This window comes from Diceros bicornis, chromosome 19 (genome assembly GCF_020826845.1).
Source record: "Diceros bicornis minor isolate mBicDic1 chromosome 19, mDicBic1.mat.cur, whole genome shotgun sequence".
Lineage (NCBI taxonomy): Eukaryota > Metazoa > Chordata > Mammalia > Perissodactyla > Rhinocerotidae > Diceros > Diceros bicornis.
In genome coordinates this window covers 36,311,730-36,336,876 of record NC_080758.1, presented here as the reverse complement: position 1 = coordinate 36,336,876, position 25,147 = coordinate 36,311,730, and the positions used below count along the sequence as shown (strand labels likewise).

Below are 25,147 nucleotides of genomic sequence, written 5' to 3'. Positions count from 1 at the left end.
TCAACAATGGACCATATAATCGACAGTGGTCCCATAAGATTAGTACCATATAGCCCAGGTGTTTAGTAGGCTATACCATCTAGGTTTGTGTAAGTATACTCCATGATGTTCACACAACAACAAAATTGCCTAACAGTGCATTTCTCAGAACGTATCCCCATCATTAAGTGATCCACGACTGTAATGCTTTTAAAGGTTTTCCATATACATTGACCTTTCTTGTGAGACTTTGTTAGAAGAAACAAACACAAATGAAAGGATGTTATGTCAATGACAAGTCTGAAAACCACTGCTATGGATGCCAACTGCTAATGTCTAAATAGCTGGTGTTGTGTCTCTTTTCTTAGCAAGTCCTGATGGAGGGCCCCAACTGGGAGTCTGGAGTCATGGGGAGGACTCTGCACTGGGACACAGAAAATATGTCCTAGTCTCAACATTCTCACTTCCTTAGCTGCCTCTTCTATGACCTGAGAGTTTGGGCTAAACGACTAAGTCCCTTGTAGACAGGAGGTCACATGACTTGAGGCCACTGGCCAGGGCTTCATGAATGGTAACAACTAAGACAGTTATGTGACAGATTGGAAGGAATGAGCCATGGGCACAGGCCCTTTCCATTTTATTTTTCTCTCAGTGCTCAGCTACACTGACCTTACCCATCTTTCACTTTTGATTCTGTTAAGGCCATTTATAGAAAAGTGTTTGTCTCAATTTGGGTTGTTCCAAAAGCAGGTTTTGAGACAAAGATTTGAGTGCAAGGAGCTTATTCGGGAGGTAACCCCAGGAAATAATAGTAGGGCAGTGGAGAAATGAGAGGGGGTGGAAAGGAAAGTCAGCTAATAAAGGGAACGTTATCAAGCAGGTTACAGTTGCAGGCAACTAGGACTCAATCCCACTGGGGAACTCCAGGAGTAAGTGGAAAACATGCATCAAAACTGTCCCACATAAGTGGCAAAGACGACGAGGTATTTAGCCTCCAGCTACTCCTGGGGCCATGAGGTCCTGGACACTTGTGGGTTGGCTATAGTTCAACTGAGAGAAAGTCCTGGAGAGCTGCAGAGAGTGCTGTTAACTGTTTTGGAACAGTGCATGCCAAGGGATATGAGAAGAGCACCCATGTCTGCTAGCACCCATGTCATCCCATTTTACAGATGAGGAACTTGAAGTTCGAGCAAATCAAGTCACTTGCCTGAGGTTAACTGGCTTAACCATAACACAATGCCAGCCTTTTCCTTTAATTATGGCATGTTTGATCTCTCAAAGCTGCACAATAGACATTAACAAAAGTAATCATTATCTTTTATAACCTCTGCCTAGTAAAGAGAAATGCTACTGGGAAAAGAATGAGTTTTAAAAATCTACTACGAAAATTAAATGAAGAAGTAAATAATAAGATTCCAGTGTAAATCTTTACATTTTGAACTATAATTATAAATCCATTTTAATAAAAATATATATAAAAATGATTGAGTCAGAAATGAACATTTGTGCACAGACATGACTTGCCACATTTCTTCAGGTTTCATCATCAAATGATTCTAACTTATTCTTAACTACAGTAAATTAAATAAGCCCGTTAGCCGAGAGACAGCAACGTTCAGGAATGCCTATCCTCAATGTTCTGAATCTCACTTCCAGACCCATTAATGGTTTGAAATAATTTAGTGTAAATGCCAATTATCACTTTTCATTAGTTCAGGTCAACAAAGGGGTGGGGGCAACAATTAATATATGCCACCTTCTTACAATGAGAAACTTATTTAATTCTCCCAGCGATCCTTGCAGGGAATTTTTTCAAAGATGAGAAAACTACAGGGTGAGACTGGTCAAAGAGGTTAAATGGCTTCCTAAAGTAAGATAATCAGTAACAATGAATTATTGATTTCTGGCTGAGTTTCAGTGGGAACTGCTGTTTTTATCTGTCCAGTGACCATTCTGCCTTCCTCTAGTTAGCACACCCCAATTGAATTTCAGGGAATGACCTCTCTCCCACTGTCAATCCATGTGGTTTAGGTAATTGACTCCTCACTGCGTCTAGGAAGAGTCATGTGACCTAAGTCTGTCCAATTATTCCCTTCCATCCTCTGGCCTACAGTGATCCTACTTCAGGAGCAACCTTGGGTGACTCAAGCCAGGCTCAGGTTTCTGAGACTTTTGATGGAACTATCAGTAAAAAGAATTTCTGTATACTGAGACTGGTAGACCTGGAGTTGCTAGTGGCTTTCTTGTCACTTCAGAAGAGTCTGCCCAAGAATTACAGCCAGTAGAGAAAATGATAGGAGATGAAGAAACACAATTCTTTTTTTTTTGTGTGAGGAAGATCAGCCCTGAGCTAACATCCATGCCAATCCTCCTCTTTTTGCTGAGGAAGACTGGCCCTGAGCTAAAATCTGCGTGTATCTCCCTCCACTTTTTTTTTTTTTGTGAGGAAGATCAGCCCTGAGCTAACATCCATGCTAATACTCCTCTTTTTGCTGAGGAAGACCGGCTCTGAGCTAACATCTATTGCCAATCCTCCTCCTTTTTTTTTCCCCCAAAGCCCCAGTAGATAGTTGTATGTCATAGTTGCACATCCTTCCTCCACTTTATATGGGACGCCGCCACAGCACGGCCTGACAAGCGGTGCATCAGTGTGCACCCAGGATCCGAACCCGGGGGCCACTAGCGGAGTGCGTGCACTTAACCGCTACGCCATGGGGCCAGCCCCCAAGAAACACAATTCTTGATGACATCCTTTGAGCCCCTGGATGTAGTCATGCCTGAAGTCATTAACACCTTGAACTTTTGCTTATATGCACCAGTAAATTCCTTTCTGTGTTTCAGTTTGAGTTAAGTTTCTGTCATTTTTCAACTTAAGGAGTTCCACCTAATACTACAGATTGCAAGATTCCCAAGTCCAGTGCTGTCTCTAGCACACTCTGGGTGCTTCCTGCTGTTGACAATAATGATACAATATAGTTCAATTGTAGCAGCATTTTAAAATAAAACAATGGTGAAAATACAATCAGGTTATTTCTACTGATGCATAAGTATTAGCTTAGATCTATTTGAAGCAAAAATGCTTGCAATACACGAACTTCTATTTGCTTTGCTGAGAACCAAATTGCTTCGCTATTATGAATTTTGAGTTCATTTCAACTATTAAACTATTACCTCAGTAAGTACTGATCAAAGACTAAAGAGATTATATAGTTTCATTTTAATGATTTAATTGTGGGGAAGCTTTTGTAGAGTATACCTGAAAAAATTTAAGAGGAAGACCTGATGATTAAAAAAAGGAATATAGCTTGAAACACCTGCTAATATTAAAATCTACTGTATTAATTCAATTGTTTAACAAATACTCACAAACACCTGCTCTTCACAGAAGAATAAAATTATGAACAAACTCTACTGCTTTCATTTGGTTTGGCAGTTTATTTAAGCAAAATTTGGCCTTCATTTGTAGACATATCAGTTGAGTCTAGAGGTCTACATTCTGTTACCAAAGGCACCAATATAACTATTTTATTTTTCATGCTGCTTTTACTCACTGCCTTTCTTCTAAAGAGTTTAAATGATAAAAGATAACCCTGTTCAGGAGACATTAGTCTTCAAACTCTGACATTCATGACCCTTTTATTTGGAAGAGGCAGATGTCATTGTATATTCCTGTGTTAAGCAAATTTAGGTCTACAGTGCAAACAACATGGCAAGGGAAAAACATTTGCTGACCTGGGGTGATGACATTTTTCAATGCGTGGTTTTAAATTGTAAAAATAAACCAAACTCCCTCGAGAATAGTATCTTCTGCAACAAGATCCAAACTCTTTCTTTGTGGAAATCAAACATGTGAACATTTGTTATTATACTACACAGAAACCCTCTGATTATTTATAAGCAATACATCAACTCCAGAAACAGAAAGTTCATCTTGGAAATGTGGCCAACATGCTAATGACAGCAGGCCCACAGAGCACAAAGGCCATCATCTCTTCTGGATTTTCATTTCATATGTTCATGTGCTGTACTTTTAATCAGTTAACATATGATCAGCTTTAGCATTTAGGTTTTTGATCGTACTGAAAAATGTTCGTATAGTTTTAGATTACCTTTAATGTAAAAATTATATAAAATGCATATAAAACTAAATTAGCATATGTTAAATTTGTGGATTGTTTATTTGTTTAACACTTTAAAATACAAATTTCTTGATATCAGAGAGTAGACGTATATTTATATTATTATATATGTACATTATGTATCTTATTTCTAACATTTTACAACAAATATAGGCAATATGGAAGTGTCTTTCTCAGATAAATGAGATTGAGTTTGTGGGTCAATTTGACTAGTCCTTGGGGACATTTGAGGAACTAGTCAAAATGAAAGCAGCAGCAGAAAAATTTATAATGTTATATTAAACTTCTCTACTTATTTTCTCATATATTTATTGGTCAAAATATATGAATCAGTTGACTGAAAGTTTAAAACTCTGCTTTCTCAAAGAGTATCTTGGTATGAGATCTTAGTAAGTCATTTGACCTCAAAGTCTTGGTTTGCTTCTTTGCAAAATGATAATGCACATTTTGAAAGTCATATAAATGAGAGTTAATTTCCTTGTACATCAGTCACCATATTGAAGTCAAAGAACACTTTCTTAAAATTGTACTTTGTTGGATTTTACTTGTTATCTTATAAACAAAGAAGACAGAAAAAGGAGTTCCTGAAAAGATCTTAAAATTAAACATCAAATATTACGAACTGCAAAATCAAATAAAAAAATTGATTTTCATCTTTGCAAAAATATTTCAAACTCTTAGTTACTAAAGAATTGAGGTCTAACCCAACAATTTCTTAGTCCTACAAATAAAGATTTCAAAATTGTCATCCTTTTGACTATGAAATAACAGTTAACAATAAAACAATCTTCTCTAATCTTCTTTGTTCACATAAATAGAGCCAAAGCAGCAAACGATTTGGTATGAAACATCTCAAATTCATTTTCTTACTGGAGTTTTAAGTTAAGAAATGTATTCTGTGACTTAAAAAAAATCACATCAAGGCTGACACGGAAGCTTCACAATCAATATCATGTTAAGTTATAGAAAAATAAATAAAGTGGCTATTTTAAATAAACCTGAACTTTGTGTGGTTGTTGTGATTACGGAATTCATACCTAGTACATCTATAAGATGACACTGAATACTCTTGCCAACACTAAGAGACATCATCTTAATTTCCATTGGAATCAAAATTGGTTCTTCCAGGATTATAGAGTTATACAACAACCTATTGTTATTTTTCCCTTTGCATCCTCTACTTAGTTCAAGTCATCAGAGTATGGTGTGTGGGGGCATTATAGGCCAGCTGATGCATGGACCATCAGCAGTGCATGAAGGGAGGAGAAAAGGGCAAAGTTTAGGTTTTGAAGTACCTCATTGGTTTCACAAAAGCTTTTTCTTTTTCTAGTGTCATGGGCTAACTGTTTTTAGAAGTCTTGTTAGATTTTTTATAGCACTGTATTAGTTATCTTTGGTGAATTGGATTTCCGAAGGGAATTGTCAAGCTATCCAGTTGAAATCTCCAAGGAGTTGCTCCCTGCTTAGCAATAATGAGAAATCCCATCTCTTGCGGCACTAAGGAAGAAAGGGCATCCTATCTAAGTAGGTTTGAAGCAGCAGGCCTGGCAACACCAACACGTACTGCTGAGCTAATTGTTTCCTTTGACTGACCTCACCTCTACGGCAACAATAAGAATGATGACAACAAAAGCAAAGTACTTGACCAAGAAAATCAACAAGAACTAAAATATTTCATCTATAAATTCCCAACTAATAAAGTAGGATAAAATCAATTATAAGATTGTACTTCTATACTTAAGAAATACTTTCATTTTTCATTTACAGGACAAGTTTCAAAACAAATACAATGGGTTAAATAAATAAATAAATAAAATTTAAAAAAAAAGGGCCAGCCTCATGGCTTAGTGGTTAAGTGTGCGCGCTCAGCTGCTGGCGGCCCGGGTTCGGATCCTGGGCGCGCACCGACGCACCGCTTCTCCGGCCATGCTGAGGCTGCGTCCCACATACAGCAACTAGAAGGATGTGCAGCTATGACATACAACTATCTACTGGGGCTTTGGGGGAAAAATAAATAAATAAATAAAATTAAGACTTTTTAATCTGTTTTTATGATAATCATTCTTATTAATGACTCTAAATTTGTTAGAGCTGATTCTGTTACTTATAAATTGCCTGCATATTAAGACGCAATTTATTTCTTCTTAATAATTGGTTAACTGTACTTTATTTTCCTCCCTATGGAATATCTAGGCAATTCACAATAACATTGGTGATAACACACCAATTTTCTCAGTGAAGATATTTTAGTCCAGACGAGAGAGACTTGGTCTTAGCGGTCAAGAAACAGCTATAGATCCTGTTCAGGGACAACGATGCCACACATAATTGAAAACTCATGGCAATTAAAACATTATGAGCTTATTTTGGCAATTCATTTCTCCAGAATCAAAAATATAAACTTCTTAATAACTTCCAGGCAACTTAGAGCTGTCTTTCTGATATTGATTTTTAGACTAATTATTTTTTTCTATAGACACTAAGTTTTTTTTTGCATAAAAGGCCAAATTTTATAATATTTACCCAAGTGCAAAACTCATCAATAGTTTAAACTAGACTAAGATAAGGGTCTAATGAACTGAATATTCTCATCCGTTTTAGAGATTTAGGAAAATCTGTGGGTCATGTCACAGAACTAAAAACAGACTCAAAAGGGCAACCTTTAAGATAGTGAATTTCCTGCCTGAGAAAGATGCATTCAGTCACTGGGTAAATTTAAAACGAAACAAATGATTAGACATTTTTTAAAAAAAACTATGTTACATGCGTACACACATAACAAAAACACCACACACCGAAGTTTTAGAAAATCTGCTTCTGATTGAACCACCAGTGATTTAAGTCAGAAAGGAAAACAGGCATACAAATGTGGGAAACTGACCTAAACAATCCTTGATGTCCCTAACTACCGGGGGTGACCCATTCACAATCAGAAACAAGAGCTTCGCTCTAGTGTGGGACAAAGCCGACTCACCTTTTCTGGCGAGACTATTGTTGGGTTCATACTTCTCAATCAATACTTGGACTTGTTCTTGCTTTAAAGGTGGGTAAAGTATTTCATTTAGTCTAGGATCTCGCTGCTTAAGGTTGATAAAATCCATCATCTGATCAACAGTAAGGTATGGTTTGCTTTTGGCACCACTAAAAACAATGAAAAACCGAGAAATTAGAATATTTTTCCACCAAGTGTCATTCATATATTTGTATTTAGGAAACGAAAATCTGCCATAGCAGGTAAGAGCATGCTATATTGAAATTCCTATCTTGCCCTAAAATCATGTACTGTTCCATCCCAGTTGCTACATCTCTATGGGCTACAAATATCTTTTGCAATCACCACCAAATCCCAATGCCCTTGAACTACATCAAATGCATAAGAAAATCCACAGTAGGAAAGCACTGCATCTTGTGTGTAAAGATGCACCACTCTAAATTGAACACAGAGGTATGAGTTGTGTTTTTATTATGACACCAAAACTTCTGGTGTAGTCATCAAATTTCCATATCCTACTTAATCATTTAAAGATGTATTTATTAATCATTACTTAAAAGAAAGCAAACAATCTGTGTGGGCACATTTTTCTTTTTATTAAAGTCATACTTCAGCAAGAGCCTATAACTCTTCCACATAGGATGATTCAAACTTCTCATTTCTATCCTGTTGACAACCCAAAGACAAGTTCAGTGGGACAAATATTGCAGATGTTCAATAAATAGTTGATGGCAATGAACATCACAAAATGAGTATACACAATGTCATTCTCAGCACACTGTTGGCCTGACTTCAATATGAAGAAATCCTTATTTTGTTTATCAATTTTGGGTTGATTATCTGTCATCTTGTAGATTTCAGTATATCAAGAAAGATAAACTGCTATTTCCCCAAATTTGCCTTGGTGTTTTGGTTTGTTTCTTTTCTTTTTTTTTCATTCATTTTTTAAAAAGTAATGCCTATATAATTTCTAAGATAGAAGCAAATAATTTGCAGCTAAGAGGGTTCTTAGTAATCCAAACTTCTCAATTCACCGATGCAATTCAGAGAGGTAAAATGACCGGTTCCCAGTTTAGAGTTCTTTCTGCAACATGAGTCGATCCCCACTGAGCCAAGATGCCTCTCTGTTCTAGCCATAATCTTCAACCACACAGAGCCTCCTGAGGACACTAAAACAACTATACCCAGCAACAAATCACAGCAAACTTCCACTCATTAGAAGCAGTGGTTGCACCTCAGGGGCAGGAACGCATGACTGTCTCCAACAAATCACACAGAAGCGCTGCTATTATACATGGTGTATGAAGGGGTTCCTCCATCTCCCTCTATTGCTTAGAGTCCTGCCCCAGCCACCCTGAGTCCCACTGCAAGCCCAAAACTAGTGGGTTAAAATGTGTTCTCTTACAATTCGGAGAAGATGTTATCAATTTCAGGTCGAGGGCAAAGGTTGTTCAGGAAAACTCTGTACACTTCTGGAGTGAAATCTTCTTGAGGTATTGAATCATTCTGGGAAATAAAACAACAGGGTCAGTAAAATGGTCTCATTATTTCCCTGTCTTCTTTGTCTCCTATTTTCATCTCACACCCTTCCTTCCCTTCCTCCTTCTTTCCTCTTCCCTCTCTTCTAGGAGGTCAGGGTAAACATTCAGAAAACATCTATGACCCAGCTGTAGAGTTCATTTGGACACTGGCTTTGAGGTATCGAAAGCCTATATCCTGTTGCTTTTTTATTATAATTTAAGCTTAAGGATTTTTCCTTCTTCTAAAGGGATGTTAAGGCAATTTCCTAAGTACATTTACTAAAGTAAGTTACACCTAGTAAAAACAGGGTCTGTTTAGCAGATATTTTTTAGGTTGCTTTTTTTCCTTAGTCTTTTTTGTATTGTGATAAAATAGACATAACATAAAATTTACCATTTTAAGCATTTTTAAGTGTACAGATCAGTGGCATGAACATTTACATTTGTTCATGTGCTGTTTAGCAGACTTTTGAACGAATATTTTTTTAAAAAAGTAAAGAACCCGGAGACAGACATTTTCAAAATGAAAACATAAATTCCAAGTTGGCGTCTTTTTTTTTTTTCAAACAACGTTCCTTTTGGCTTAAATAATCAGTTTTTATAAGTAGGCCAGCACCAGTCATTATTTCTCATTCATTTGCCCTGGTACTGTTGTTTGGGAAGCAAGTCATTGATACGAAAAGTCACCTCTATGACTTATTTTTCTGTTTAGTGGGGCTGCCATGGAAACCGGAAGCACGTATTCAAGCCTTTGTTAACAGGAAGGACGTTCTTCATGCCGTTTTCCTATTTCAGGTATGTGTTTATATGATTATTTTTATTTTCAGGCCCTTCAACCAAAGAAAACACCCTTCCTTTTACCATATTCATATGTTTTGAAATATACCTTTATAGAAATGTCTAAAAATTATTGTCTGAAATTGTACACTGCTTGCTAACAGATAAGAAGTTCACCACTTGGCAAACAGCAGAAATCCCACATTTGTGGAATGAACGAATAAAATAATATTTCCTTTACTAAATCCATTTTTAGAGCAGGAAAAATGTTTATTTTGCAAAATAGAATTTTAAGACAACCAAACAACACATGTATCATTGTACATAGCAAGACGCATTACACCGTTAGGCTTGCTTACCTGGACACCAACTTTGAAATCATGGGCACAAGGGCCAAATCCAAGAACAATGGGAAACTCCCATGGATTATTTTATTTGTGTTTTGCCACTCATAAAATGGGGACAACCTGTAAACAGGTTTCCAAAGTTCCATTTGATTCACAAAAGGAAAGAAATCCCTTTGGCTAGAGGATACACATTTTTTGGTACCACCCTGTATCTGAGTTAGATACCCATGTCTCTTCAAGTAGTTTTGTAGATAGCTGGAAATGACCCTCTCTACTCTTTGGCTGACAGACACAGGGAAGAGAAAGATTTAAAAATCAAATGCAAGAAAATACTCAGTGGCTCTATTGGCCAACTCAGGCATCTGACATTAGTGGATTTTATGAACCCTAAGTGTGTTATCACATTCTCCCTACTAATTAGTTACTCTTTAGAGCTCACTCCACTCCCTACCTCCAACCTTGCCCAGCAGACACATAAACAGCTTTCATCTAAGGGTATCAGTGATTGTCTTCCTTCTCTTACTGACTTCTTTTTCTCTTCCTTCTTGTCTTAGTTTAAAATCTCTTCCTCTGCAAGGCTTTCCTTCCTCCTGGACTGGGTTTTATCTTCCATTCTGTGCTACCATCACACATAACTTGTCTCATATTTCAAGACTTATTTAACTGTATTGTGCTCCCAGCTGTACAATTCCCTCTATTCCTTTCTAGCCTACAGACCTACACAAGCTAGGACCTGCTTGCTGCTTGTTAACTGCTCCCTCTCTGGTGTGTAACTTATAGCAGGTGCAAAATAAATATTTACTAAATGAGTGAATGAATGTAGTTTATGAGAAAGGTGGAAGTCGATAGGGAGGATGCGTGTGTTGTATATTTTCCATAGAATATCAGATTCAGCTAAAGTAATTTACATAAGATTCCAGACACATAATTTCATGGAAAAATATGCTCTACTAAAACTCTAACCATTATTTATTTACCAGCTGTGAATTAGGACTTCCTATTAAAGGGGACAAATTAATGAGATAATCTGAAAAAATATAATATTATTTTCATTACCAGTTGGATGTTAGCACATAGAAAAAGGAAAATGTTTCAATACAGCCGATTTTCCTTGTTTCATTTTTCCCTTGCCCAACTTGACTGATGAGGATACCCCAAAGCCTTTGGGGTCAGTTGGTGAAAATGGGAGAAAAAATATTTTGGAGAAATGAATTAAAATGAGCATCACTGAAAGCTAGAGTGAAAGAGTATAGGGGAGATATTTAGGAAAAAGCTATGGACAATTCCTAATTCCTTACATTTTAAACAAGGCTGAAATTCACAAAGCTCATTAACATATTTTCTCTTCCTGGATCTCATGATTTGGTGAAGTGGGTGGAACAGATTCATTTTGTCCTGCTTGACCATGAGGAAGCTCAAGGTCCAATTCTCTAAAAATCACATTAAATGTACAAATACTCTTCTGTGAACCCTTTCTGACCACACTAGCTAGAGATGACACATTCTTTTTTCGTGTCCACAGTCCACCTTTGGATTGTGGATATATACCTTTAACATAGCCATAGCATCCACCACACAGTTTTTCTTTTATTTTTTATATTTCTAATTATCTACTAGACTGTGAGTTTTTGAGCAAAGCGACTATCTCCTTGAATTCCTTCGTGTCCTTGGCATGATGCCTGTCATATAATATATGCCTAATCAATGTTTGCTGGACAAACCCAGGAGATGGGACCAGACCTTAGGTCTTCTGTCTCATAGTCTAGGACTTGGTCCACCACATCTTGCATCCAATACAAAACAGATTGTTAGTGATTCTTTATTGCTATTGTTATTAGAAATCTTTGGAGGGAGAATTAAGAAGGCCACTAATTGAGATAGTCTGAATCAGGCTCACTTATTCCAGAAATTGCAAAGTACTGGCAAACTTTAAAAATGGAGTTGCTTCAATTCTATGCTTGTATACAAAAAATATCAAAAGGGAAAAGATTAAAAAAAAAAACCTGATAGTAGTACTGATGGCATTTGCATTTTCAGATTCCATAGAAATGGAATGGTCATGACACATCCACATGCCAAATTAAAAATAAGGAAAAAAACTCCATATATACGCATATGTAAAAATACACAGAAGATAACAAGAATTAATATTTATTGAGCACTTACTGTATGCCAAGCATATAGTTCTATGAGGTTTACTTGAATATTTTCCTTTAATCCCATGTCAACTCTATGAGGTTGGCATGGTTAGTGGTCCCCTCATTCAGATATGAACACTAGGGAGATGGGAAGTTACAAAACTTGTTTAACGTCCCAAATGTTGAGGGGGGGGGTGGTTCTATGTTTTGAACCCAAGTTGCTTGATTCCATAACTCATACTGTAATGCAGCAAATTAAATGTTCACATCAGTTTTTGGATGTGGTTTGTATTTTCTTGTTTATACATCTCTAGATTTAAAAGATAATTCTATAATTCTATAATAAACAGATATTTAACATTCAGAAAACTGTTATTTAAAAATATATGAATTTATTGCAGCAGACTCTAATGAATAAAGAGTCCACTTACAGATTTTATCTTGACAAATTGATGGATTATTTCCCAGTAAATTCAAGGTTTCAACCTATTCTCAATATTTTTGTTCTAAAGCTATAAATCAAAAGTTGAGTTAGCCATAGAGTACATGAAATAATTACAAGTCAACTAGTCATAATAAACCAAATACTTAATGTGGTTTTAAAATGGAATTTTGATAATGGTGATTTTAAGAATCACAGCTGCAGAAATGATTATATTTCTGATTTATATGCCAGGTGTATGGCATAGGAGAAAGGCAACATATTATAGTTATCCTAGGAGAAGAAGTTCTTCTATAAATTTTATTCATAGTATTCTTTAAATCCAAAATAATCACTGTTTTCCTTGGTGTGACATGTATGTTCATAACTATAGTAAATTTAAGTTTTTAAAACAAATACATGGATTTATTCCTTATCTACTTCATTAAAATGCAAATACATATGCCAATGCCATGCCAAGACTATAATACAATTCCAAATGTCTCTGAGCTCTTTTCAAGTTAATAAGTCTTAAATCAAAAGGAATTTGGTACAAGTAAACTATTTTCAGTTCTCAGAAATTTTGTGGGTAAAGTGGTAATTCTCTGAATATGGAAAGGTCTTCAAAGATCTTCAAAGGTCTCACTGGATAATATGTTTGGATTATTAATAGAAGAACAGTAATTGCTTTGTCTCTCTTTTTAGATACAGTACTACTTTTCAACAATTAAGGTAACTTTGGCAAGCAACTGTAATCTCTAAAGGAGTACTGTCTAAAGGAATGTGTTATTCCAATGTATCGTGTTGGCCAGGATACAAGTTCAAGTGCATTAATTATCCCTAACAATGTGCACAAAGATAATGTTTAAAAAATTTCAACAGGGGAGCTGGCCCGGTGGCGCAAGCGGTTAAGTGCGCGCGCTCCGCTGCGGTGGCCCGGGGTTCGCTGGTTCGGATCCCGGGCGCGCACCGACGCACTGCTTGGTAAGCCATGCTGTGGCGGCGTCCCATATAAAGTGGAGGAAGATAGGCACCGATGTTAGCCCAGGGCCGTCTTCCTCAGCAAAAAAAGGAGGAGGATTGGCGGATGTTAGCTCAGGGCTGATCTCCTCACAAAAAAAAAAAAAAAAAAAAAAAAAAAAAAAAAAAAAAATTTCAACAGGATATCCACTGTGTTTCTGGTAACATATCTTTTTTTTTAAGAATCTATTTACAGAACACAATTAAATTGAGTTTGAATGACTGTTGGCTATGAAATGAGGCTCCCAGATATGCTGTACTATCTACCATTTATGTAACCTTTTCTTCTGGGGAGTGTTTAAAACACCTCTTGTCAGAATATCCATAATCTTTTTGCTAATTAGCGGATATTTTCTGGAGCCACTCTTCTGTAGATATGACATTATAACAAGGATTTAAAATAAAGTCAGTTCACAGAAACATTTATTTCCTAGTTCCAAAACTGTCTTTGGTTTTCAGATCTTTTTAAAGCATTCTAATTCTACAAGTCCTCCAAGTAAAGTACACTTTACTACGAATAATGATCTTTCAAAACTTTTTGACGAAGGTTCATTATCTTTTTTAAAAAATCTCCTATTTTCAGAAAATTTTCATAACATTTAATTTACTAAATATAAATATTTTTTCAATTTAAACGTAACTCCTGTTATTTGAATCTCATTTTCCTTTTAAAATGTCTCCAGTTGACACTGGTTCGAAACTGTGAATCTATAATAGACATAGTGGATTGTAAAACCTCAATTTATATTTATTGATTGAATTGCCAGAATCCAATTGTTTAGAAAATTGCAATTTACAGAGAATTAGTTGATGGATTCGATTCTTTTTCAGCTTCATTTTTTATTCCTTCTTTCCCCTAGCTGGATTTATAATAAGTTAAAATTTTTGATATTGTATTCACAGGACATTATCCAGTAAAGGTAAAACCAGGAGCAATTGCAGAGGAAAACAAATTCTTTGCACGTCTTTCTGAATTCACCTCTCACGCTTTCTTTTTATGCTTAAATGCAGGGTTTTTTTTTCAGTTACTCAAACCAGTAAATTCTTTCCAGCCTCAGGGCTTTGCACACATTGTTTTCTTTTTCTAGAATAAGCTCCTATTCTCAATGGCAGCACTCCATTCCTTTTGCTCATAGCATTCCCTCCGATTTACAGGTCAGTCCACATGTTTTTCTAGCACGGCCAGAGACTCTATGCTCCTTGAATCCTGGGACTTCATTTGGTTCACCACCATATTCTCAGTGCTTGAGGGCATGCAGTAAGAGCTCAAGAAATATTTGTTGAGTCAACAACAGGACCTTAACTGTTATATCTTTCCTACTCCAAAGCATCTAACAAAGGAGTAATAGTAAGCAACCGCAGTCATTTCATTTTGCGTATTAAAATGAAAGTTAAAACATTTTGGGAGTCTTTCCTCAGCTCTGCCCTGTATTTGCAGCATCATCAGCTTTTTCCACCTATAGCAGGAAACTGAGAGTGGAGAGGCACTCTTTTCTTTTTTTTTTTCTGTTACCAACCAAAGTCGTTAATAAACTTCAGTTTTCTGAAAAGCATTCGCAACAAGAATTGGCTGATGAATTTAATAACAGCACTCAATACTTTTCATAATTTAATCATAAGTTTAAGAATGGCTTCTCAACTTCATTCAGTACAATCTGAACATTGCCAGCATGTTTCAAGAGGCTCAAAGTTTCTTCCTATAAGTGTTATCCTTGGGAAAGTGCTTACTTGTTGCTTAGATACTAGGATAAAAATAATTTGTAACAGAAAGCAGACTTCTACATATCGCACGAGAAAAAGGTTTTATGCAATAGACTCAGTTATTCTAGTAACAATGGTAAGAAATTGTTTTAGAGCCAGGTATGTAGAAATGCATTGAAATGAAGGCAAATTACTTTATTTTAGGTTGTTAATATGTATTGAGTGCCTCGAATGTGTTGGGCATAAAAAAAAGCCTGTTACATGCTTAGCCTCTCACCTACTTGACCACCATATGAACAAAGGAGGTGGTCTCCAAGCTGTTTCAATCCTGCATCCCTCTCAGCAAAAACTTTTTGAGCACAGCCCTGCAGAGTATATAAGTATATTTATTTACAAATATGTACTAGCATACTAATTGCTTATTAACTTATAAATCTTAAAACTAGACATTTAAAAAGGATGGTATAAGATGAAATTAATATTTCAAAATCTTCTTAATTATAATCCATAATCATTATCCAATATCTCAAGGGATGTCAAAAAAGAATTTATTATTAATGAGAAGTTTAAATTCTTGATGACATTAATACTTTTTGGCCAATACTTTTTTTATACTAGATGGTTACTGTTTTTTTATTTACAAAGATCAAGGGTCTTTCTAGATGAAAATATGGGGATATGGGAGTAAAAGAAAATATAATTACAGTGATTCCATATATTGTAAATATTAACAAATAAGTCCTATGGACTTCTTAATTTAAAAAAAATGTTTGGTGGGTGGCCCCGTGGCCTAGTGGTTAAGTTTGGCATGCTTTGCTTCCATAGCCAGGGTTCGGTTCCCGGGCACAGACCTACACTACTTGTTGGTAGCCATGCTGTGGTGGAGACCCATGTACAAAAGAGAGGAAGATTGGCACAGATGTTAGTGCAGGGCGAATCTTCCTCAGCACAAAAAAAAATTGGGGTAAATTTGGGGCAAGATATACTTGAGTATGATTATTCAGAGCTATTTAGCAGTGCTAAGTTTAGAAAGGCAACATGCTTACCCTTGAAGATGGAAGACTACAAGCCTCTAAAGCAGTTTCAACTCGCTTCCGGTCTGCTGAAAACAAGCGGTATATGCTGTGAAGTGAAAGCATAACACATCAGAGATGCTTAAAAGGCATATGGATCACAACACTTGTAGATGATGCCAACTGGAATATTCCATTGAATTAAACTCCTTTATCATTCATCTTTAAAGAATCAAAATATACACATTGCTCCATGCATCTGCATATGTGTTCTGAAAGATCTATGTATGTGCTTGTTAAACAATCAAAGTGCCTAATATAAAATCAATATTTTGAGACAATGGTGATGATCCAATTAAAAGACATTGCACTAAGTAGCCTCTAATACTAAGCACTAAAATAAAGATCCTTGACAACTCTGTTCCCTTGCTGCTATCCATTGCTCTAAAGGCATGCATTGTTAATATTATTAATAATAAACAAGTAATTAATAATAGTATAAATTATTATTGATAATTTAAAAATTATAATGAACAGGAGCCCACTGGTAGCTAGTAAGTCAAAGGTTAAAGACTTTTGGCTGAATGTGGTCTAGAGATGTGCTTTCTTTGGGAAGTAACTTAGTTTTAAAACATATAATTTAAGTACTGGACAATTTAATATAATAATTTGGATTTATAGGTTCTATTGAAACATTAGAAAATCTAGCATTCAGAGCCCACCAGTCCCATAGGGAAGGATGGTGGAGCTGAGTTGTCACTGTCTCCTTTAGATGGGGTTTCACTCTGGTCTTTCTTCCTGCTCCTGGCCTAATTCATCAGGTAAGTTCCCTGCCTGGCTTTTGTTGACATTTGAGTTTGCAACCCCTGCTTCAAGGCTGGTATCATCTTGGTAGAAACAGGCACCGAGGTCACCCAATTTCCATTCCTAGAAGAGATGTGAATCTCAGATGGTTTTTGGGGTTAGCAGCAAGGTTCCCCCTACCCCTTCTATGTGCTTCCTGCTTTGGTGTTTTCTGAGAATGATGCCACAGGAAAGCGGGAGCCAGGGAAATCTCTCCGAGAAAACCAGCTGCACTGACGTGCATATGGAGTGTGAGGGAGGCCGGGTTACCACGCATTGCCATGCCCCCACTTGGACCAGTGGAGAAACAAAACAGAGCCATGGCACGGATTCAAATCCTTGAGAAAAAGAAAATGAATAATGAGAAATGCTCACGCAGCTTACTTTTTGAGAGGTATGCGCCCTTCTGGAGTCACTTGCAGCTTAAGTTTAGTATAGCTGTTGGAGAAGCAGAAAAACAAGTATTTAATTTTAAAAAAGCTTTTTATCGATGAATAAAACACATAGAAAAGGGCTCATGCATATGTACAGTTTGCTGAATTTTCACAAATTGTCCAAGTCTATGCTGTCAGCACCCGAGTTAAGAAATAGAACATTATCACTTTAATAGCATTCCCAGAAGCCCCTCTCGTGCCCCCTTCCAGAGCCTATCCTCCAAAGGGAACCTTTATTCTGACTTTAAACAACATAGGCTTTTTGTTGCCTATTTTTGCACTTTATATAAATGGAATCACATTCTCTTGTGTCTGGGTTCTTTCACTCAGTATTATGTTTTTGAAATTATCCTTATTTTTGCTTATAGTTGTAAATCATTCACTCTTATTGCTGTATAGGACACCACTGTGTCAATATAACAACTGTATTTATCTCTCAACTGCTTATGGACCCGTGGATAGAGAAATGGAGCAACAAAACTTTCAAACACTGCTGATGGGTATGTAGATGGGGACCACCACTTTAGGAAACTGCACAGGCTGTGACCCATATCTAGATGTATATGCTTACAACATGTGCATCAAAAAGCATGTTCTAGAATGTCCAGAGCAGCTGTTTATAGGGAGATACCTATCAGGAATGGAAATTTGCAATAGATAATGATTAGCCAACTAGATGCTTTACTGGATGTAACATGCTAAATTTCAGGTAAAACATCTTTGTCTCTGGGTCCCCTTCCACAAACATCGCCTGGCACAACAGATGTTCTAGAAATGTCTGTTAGATGAAGGATGGTAAGACCAAAGACAGTAAAAAGAAGGATGAAGAAAGGAAGAAGCAAAGGGAGGCGCATTAGGAAGGGCCCTCAAGGTGACAAACTAAGGAGATGGGATGATCACATGACAAGCATTTTAAGTGAAGGTCTATGACGTACTGACTAACAAAGGAATTCATAGAAGAGTAAGAAAGAAATGTGGCCTGGCGTCTTAGATCTGGAATGATGGGTATGTCTTACAGAAGAAGTGGGAAGAGAGAAAGTTGTTAAATAAAATAGAGGACCACCTCGTAACATTTCCACTTGTGATTTTGATTTCCAGGCTTCCCAACCTCCTGGGCAGCCACAGTTTCCAAAGCGAACACAATCATCTCTCCTTGCTGCTCATCTGGCAGAAATCATTATTTTCCTTGGTCAAACAATTTTTAGAAAGACTGTGTAATTCCAGAGTGCTTGGGTAATACTGTTTGGCTTTTCTTTCCTTCTTTTCATTCTGCTCTTTCCTCTACATTCTTTGTCTTTCTCTTTTCTTACTAACACTTGCTGTGATTTTCTATAATGGCAGAAATCAGGACTTCGGCCTATTGATTTAAGTAAGCAGGGAAGTTATTGTAGCATCTATCAGAGATCTAAGACTAGAGAAATGAGTACCATATGTTGTTCATTCTCTTCCTCAGATTAATAATTGATACGACACAGGCAGACGTAGAAGCGGAGGACTCTCTGAAATTGATAAGTTTTGGTTCTGAGCACAGCTGCCTGGATTTGGAAGTGTCTCCTTATTGTGTGTCAAAGGCATTGACATTCAGGGAAGCTCCGCGTAACACAAATGTGTAGCTCAGAGGAAAGAGCGATCTCTCTTGGAAGTTTTCCAATTCGAAATTGTGGAGGTATGAGTTCTCTAACAAATCCTAAAGGGAAATTTATGTTTATCAATGCGAGAAGCCAGTGCAGCATAAACAAAAGACTCACAAAGGAGAAAGGAAACTGACTCAGATGAAGCAACACCCTTAGCAATAAAGTCAGAGCTACTTACGCTTTTTCCAGAAATGCATCCCTGGACATGTTTTGGGCCAGCAGGTTTGTTGCCAAACTGAAAACCTCATTTGTCCATTCCTGAAAAATGTAAATCACACTTGCATTAGCTTAAATACTGTACAGTCATTAGACACATGTTTTTAGCTAGGCTACCAGAAAGATAAATTAGCTCAATTTGTATGCCTAAGGGGATTTTTTTCTTTCTTTTTTTTTTTTTGTAAAAATGACATAATTAAATTCAAATCCCTGAGTGACTACTCCTTTCCTAAGGAAATGTTTTTATCTGCTTTTTAAAATCCCTACTGATAGGGAACTGGCATGTTGCCTTTCAATAACTGAGTACTTTTTATTATTTTCCTCGCACTATACACAGATAAAGAGGTATAGAAAAGTTTAAAATATGGTCAAATATATTTTCAACACACCTGCACATATAATCTTCTTACTTTACTACTCAAGCCAGAGCAGCTATACCAGGGAATCTTTAAAAGTTAATTACAGTTCTAGAAGTTCTCTAAACCAGTTGCAGTTACAATGTCATACAATATCCAGTACTCTCTCTCCCCACAGCTCTGTCAATCCCTCACTACTCTCCTAGTCTTAATCCATCCCTTACACCACTGACCAGTGATCTCATTTGGCTCCCAAGAAAATGGAGAAGAGCAAATCTACCAAAAAAAGCTGAAGTTCCATTCTGGGTGATGATTTTGAGCACACAATTAACACTCTGGGCAAAAAAAAGATTCTCTAAGAGAAGACCACATGAGAGCTAAGTAATCTAATCATCTGATGTTGTACTTGACTTGGCTCTCTCCTCAGTGAAATCATGTTTTTTAGTTCAACAGCTTTTCCACCTAGTTTTGGTATTTCTACTGTTGTTCTGTTGGTTTCCTGACTTAAGACACCGATAATACACCATCGTGTAGTACATTTGAGGTAGAACTTGAGGTATAGAGTGATGGGAGAGGGAAGAGGGCATTCTAGGCAGAGCAAACTGTCTAGGAAAAGAACCAGAAGAAAGCACACATGGCAGGACTTAGAGGGAATGGGGTGTAGTCTAATAAGAATTGGAAAAAAGAGGGGGAGTTGCAATAAAAAAAGTAGAGTTTGGGCCAGAGGATGGAGAGTATTTGATGTCTGTTAGGTATCTGGAGATAATTTAGCAAAAATTGATCTTGCTGAAGGCCTTTTTTTAGGGTGAGAGGTGAGGAGAGCCAGGGCTGGATTGAGTGTTAGGGAGATTATCTGGCAGCCACGTGGAGGATGGATTTGAGGCTGAGAAACCAAAGAAGCGGAACTCAGTTAGGAATCTGTCATAGTCCAGGTGAGAAGTATGGAGACCTTGAACTCTCTGCACTGTTGGGGAGGAGTTGGGAGACAGCATGGAAGAACTGTGAGTAAAGCAAAATAACTGACCACCAAACTTGATGTATACACAGAAAAGCATCGGAATAACTTTTTAACAGCTTTAAAATAAAATTTCCTCAAATTAGATCACTTTAAACTGAGTAATAACTACTGGCACTGGTTTTTAAAATATGTTTCTGGTATAATATTTTCTGGGCTAAGGGTCAAGTTTGAGACATTTCTAGCTCCATGGCAGATTTATGCATTGGTAAAAGTATTTATAATTGAGGGCAATGTGCCATTTTGTATGTTTACTGAGGGCCAATTCCACATCGGGAAAAGGCACAGTGAAAGCATTATGAAGAGTTGGGGAGATTTAACTGGGTCTGACCATTTAGGTTGAAAGCTGAAGCCTCTATTATACCCAGTCCAATAGAAATATAATGTGAGCTACATATATAATTTAAAATTTTCTAGTAGCCACATCGAAAAAAGTGGAAATAAAGTGTAAATTAAGGTAAAATAAAGTATAAATTAGCATAAAATTAGTGAAACTAATTTTAATAATATATTTTATTTAACCCAATATTTCAAAAATATTACTAATCATGTAATCAACATAAAAATTATTGAGATATTTTATATTCTTTTTATGTGCTTAGTCTCTGAAATGAGGTATGGATTCTACACTTATAGCCCATCTTAATTTGCATTGGCAACCTTTCCAGGGCTCAATAGCCACATGTAGTTGGTAGCTGTGGCTGCAGCATTGGTCAGGGCGGGTCTTCTAGATCCTTAGCTCTTTCTACGGGTCCTTTATACAGCTGGCTGAAGGACAGCATCATCACCACCTTCACTGCACAGACACAGTTAACTCATTCAGAAAGTAAAGCATAATTTATTTTCATCACGTTCTCAGAATGTGAGCATCTAAATTTCCAACTGTGGAATTCCTAGAATCCATTGGCCTCCTGCAGCCTTTTGAGATATTCAAAAGATCTGACTCAGGATGAATCAAAGATTCAGGGAATAAAGCAGTGACCAAGAGAACTTTAGAAATAACCCAACTCTTGGTTGGATACTGGTCTCAGTCTACATCACACTGGGCTAAAACAGCGTGTGACTTACTTTAGGTTTCCCAGAAGCAGACCCTGAGACAAGAACTTACGAAGAATGGGTTTATCACAAAGTGTTCCCTGACCACATTTAGGGGAGTGAGCAGGACTGGGAAGGGAAGAAGGTAGAAGGGTGAGATCCCAAGTAAGCTCCCGCAGATGGTAATTTTGGCTTAATCTCTCCCTGTCTAGACCACACCACAACACTGAGTTTTATGATGAGGAGCAAGGGAGCTGGAGGATGGGGATCCCTGTGCCCATTAGTCTAAGGGCTGCTGGAGGGGATGGAAATCCCCAGGTACATCCTGCTTTCCTTGACAGCAGGCAGAGGGGGTTCCAGGATCCAGAAGGAGCAGCCAACAAAGGGACATGGGTGCTGCTGTTGGAAGTGAAAGCCCAGCAAGGAGTTGCGTGTGAAAATGGCGAAACTGTGGGAGAAGATGTGGGCAGATCACTGCTACAGTCAGCTGTAGCCGGATAACATATTTCAGGACTTTTGGGTACCAGAAGTAGCTACCTTGTGTAAACAGGGGATGTGCAACCAAAGCCTTGGGGAATTGGTTCACCATGTTCTAGAGAAACAGTGCGCCTCAAACTTTCATGTGCATACAAATCATAGGGGGTCTTGTTGAAATACAGATGCTGATTCAGGAGGTCTGGGGAGGGGACAGAGAATCTGCATCCCAAGTGAGGTCTATGCTGGATCATGCTATGAGTAGCAAGGTTCTAGACTGGACTTGCAGCGTTGACTGAAAACTTGTTAGAAATGTAGAACTTTAAGCTCCACACCAGATCTTCTGACTCAGAATCTGCATTTTTTCAAAAAACCCTTACATATTTTATGCATATTAAAGTTTGAGCATCCCTGGGCCAAGGATGGCACTTTGAGTAGTAAGGGGTTCCACGACCTAGTTTAGGAAGCGTTATTCTAACTTTTGTCTACTTGCTTCCCAACCAAATAAAGAAATTATTTTGATTATTTGTTTTAGAATAATCAAAAAGCTCTTACAGTTGTATTAAGAACAACATGGCTAAAGAGATGTGGCCAGAGCAGCTTAAAGCAGCCTCGGCTTATCACGAGATTATGACATATGCTTTGCTGCAGGGTAGACCAGTCCTACCCTGGTGGTGTTCTCATAAATCCAGGGCTGGGCCCTAGTCAGTATGGAAATGGAAGGACAGCTTCTTATTTAATCTGGAGGATTTGTTTTACTACTTTCAGAGACAAGGTTCTGATGATTGCCACTAAGCTTGGTTCAGCTCCTGCTCGTAAAACCCTGAAGCTTCTTAAGTGACATTGTCTGTCTTATCATCAATCTCTTCTCATGAGGGGACGACAAAGACCCCAACTAGAGAAAATGGATCTGAAGATCAGCTTCCATGGAATTTCATCTGGAGTAATCTCTGCTCATAAGTGCGCATGCCTGTAGCTTACATCTGCAAGATTATTTCTGCAATTCCCTCCCCCGACAGGTTCTGGTGCTGTTACTGAAATACCAGTGCTGACAGAGACACCAAGTTTTCCTACCACGTCACAAAGTTAATGTACTTTTATTTCTAAAGCTATTCAAGTTCCATCATTCTTGGCACAGGATTTATGTGTTTGCATAATACTAACAATTGATTCACAATTATCAATTACTCTCATAGGTACTGTTTGACTGTTTATTATGTACTGAGCTAAGTTCTTTGCATCCAATAACAATTAATTCTTACAACAATTTTCCAGGAGATAGGTACTGTTATTAACCTCATTTTACAGATGAGGATTCAAAGTTTCAAAGCACTTATAAAACTTATTTATATCCTCAGAGCTAATAAAAGTCACAGTTTGGGATTAGCTCACTGGTTTCTTGGGCTCCAAAATCGGACTCTTAGATACTGTGCTCTCTGTCACATCGTCCTAGAAAATTTTAGGATGACTGATACATACAATTAAACAAGATAAAAAAGATAAATAAATCCATTTAATTGAATTCTGTATAAAGCACTAATTTAACACTTACTACAGGCTAGGCAGTGTCCTTAAGCATTTTGCAAATAATTAATTCATTTAATCCTCACAACCTCACAACCACCCTATGAGAGATATTCTGTTATTACCACCTCATTTTTACAAATGAGAAACTGAGGCACAGAAGTATTCAGTAATTGCCATAAGGTCACACAGCTAGTTACAGGCTCACCTGTAAGTCTCACTCAGGAAGTTTGCCTCTAGAGTCTGAACACCTTCCCACTGTGTGATGTTGATGAAGTAAACTATGAAGGTGATGAAGTAAACACCTTACCACTACGCTGCGATGATGATGGCAGAGGAGAAATAAGCTGGAGAGAGGGATGAGGCCTGTCACAAAATGCGGGTGTAAAGTCTCGGAACTTTGATAGAGGTAGGTCACAAATTCAATTTAAACTTGCTTTCACCAATGTAAAGAGAGAGATTCAATCATAACAGGCTTCACAGTTGCCTTAGATCCAAATACCTGTTGTGCAGCAGTTCAACAACTGTTCCTAGTTCTGAAAACAGAGAGAAATTTCTCCCATTGGCAATTCACATGTCTTAACTTTTTGGCCTAACTTATGAGTGCAAGGGGTACACAGACAAAGACAGAGTCTTCTGGAAGATATATCATTCTTGCAGATGCTTCTGTTTCCCACTGTTCTGATTCATGTTATCGTTAATATTTTAATATATTTATTCTGTCTTTCCTTTTTTTCAGTGTTAATATTTCTGTTGCACGTTAAAATACAGAGGATAGTATAACAACACAGATTCAAATTTAATAAACGTTAACATTTTGCCATATTTGCTTTAGTACTTTTTAAAAATATACACACGTAAGATGTTGCAGTGCAGATTAATTTTATGCTGTGCTTCTCCCTGATCCCATTCTTCTTCCTCTCCCCACAAGCAAGTTCTCTTTTGAAAGGTAGGCATCAATACCATATCTATTTTCATACGGATTCTGAGGTGAACGGTATAGATCAGGGTTCAGCAAACTAAGGCCTGAGGGCTAAATCCAGCCTGCCATCTCTTTTTATAAATAAAGTTTTCTTGGAATAAAGCCATGCTCATTGATTTACATATTGTCTATGGCTGCTTTCACGCTACGAAGGCAGAGTTGAGTAATTGCAACAGAGATTCTAAAAGTGCAAAGTATTTACTGTCTGGCCCTTTACAGAAAAAGTTTGCTGCTCCCTGGTATGGACCACTGTATGTTTAAAATATTACATAAATCATATCATATTGTATGTATCCTTTGGCCAATGGCTATTTGCAACCAATATTATGTCTTTAAAATGTGTCTTTGCTGCTGCATGTAGATCTAGTTTCTTAATTTTAACTACTATACTATTCCACTATGGAAATGTATAATCTATTGATCCATTCTTTTATTGATGGACATTCATGGTATTTTCCTTCAAAAATGTTTGTTTGCATAAACCTACTTCCTGTTGCCTTAGGCCACATCCAAGAGATTCTCTAGGGTGAACACCACGATGAATTCTTAGAATCCATACATCATCAGCACCAGATGCTGCTACCTGC

At 37.2% G+C, this 25,147-nt stretch overlaps 1 protein-coding gene across 2 annotated transcripts in view; it reads right to left on the bottom strand.

Annotated features, from left to right (window-relative positions):
- PLCB1 (phospholipase C beta 1) overlaps positions 1-25,147 on the bottom strand; it is a 681,789-nt gene that overhangs the window by 196,883 nt on the left and 459,759 nt on the right. For both annotated transcript variants that reach the window (XM_058563193.1, XM_058563194.1), the window contains exons 5-9: positions 19,137-19,216; positions 17,275-17,328; positions 16,081-16,156; positions 8,516-8,616; positions 7,093-7,259 (exon numbers count right to left, since the gene is read on the bottom strand). In XM_058563193.1, the coding sequence (XP_058419176.1) occupies positions 7,093-7,259; positions 8,516-8,616; positions 16,081-16,156; positions 17,275-17,328; positions 19,137-19,216 (478 nt within the window). The remainder of the gene's footprint in view (positions 1-7,092; positions 7,260-8,515; positions 8,617-16,080; positions 16,157-17,274; positions 17,329-19,136; positions 19,217-25,147) is intronic.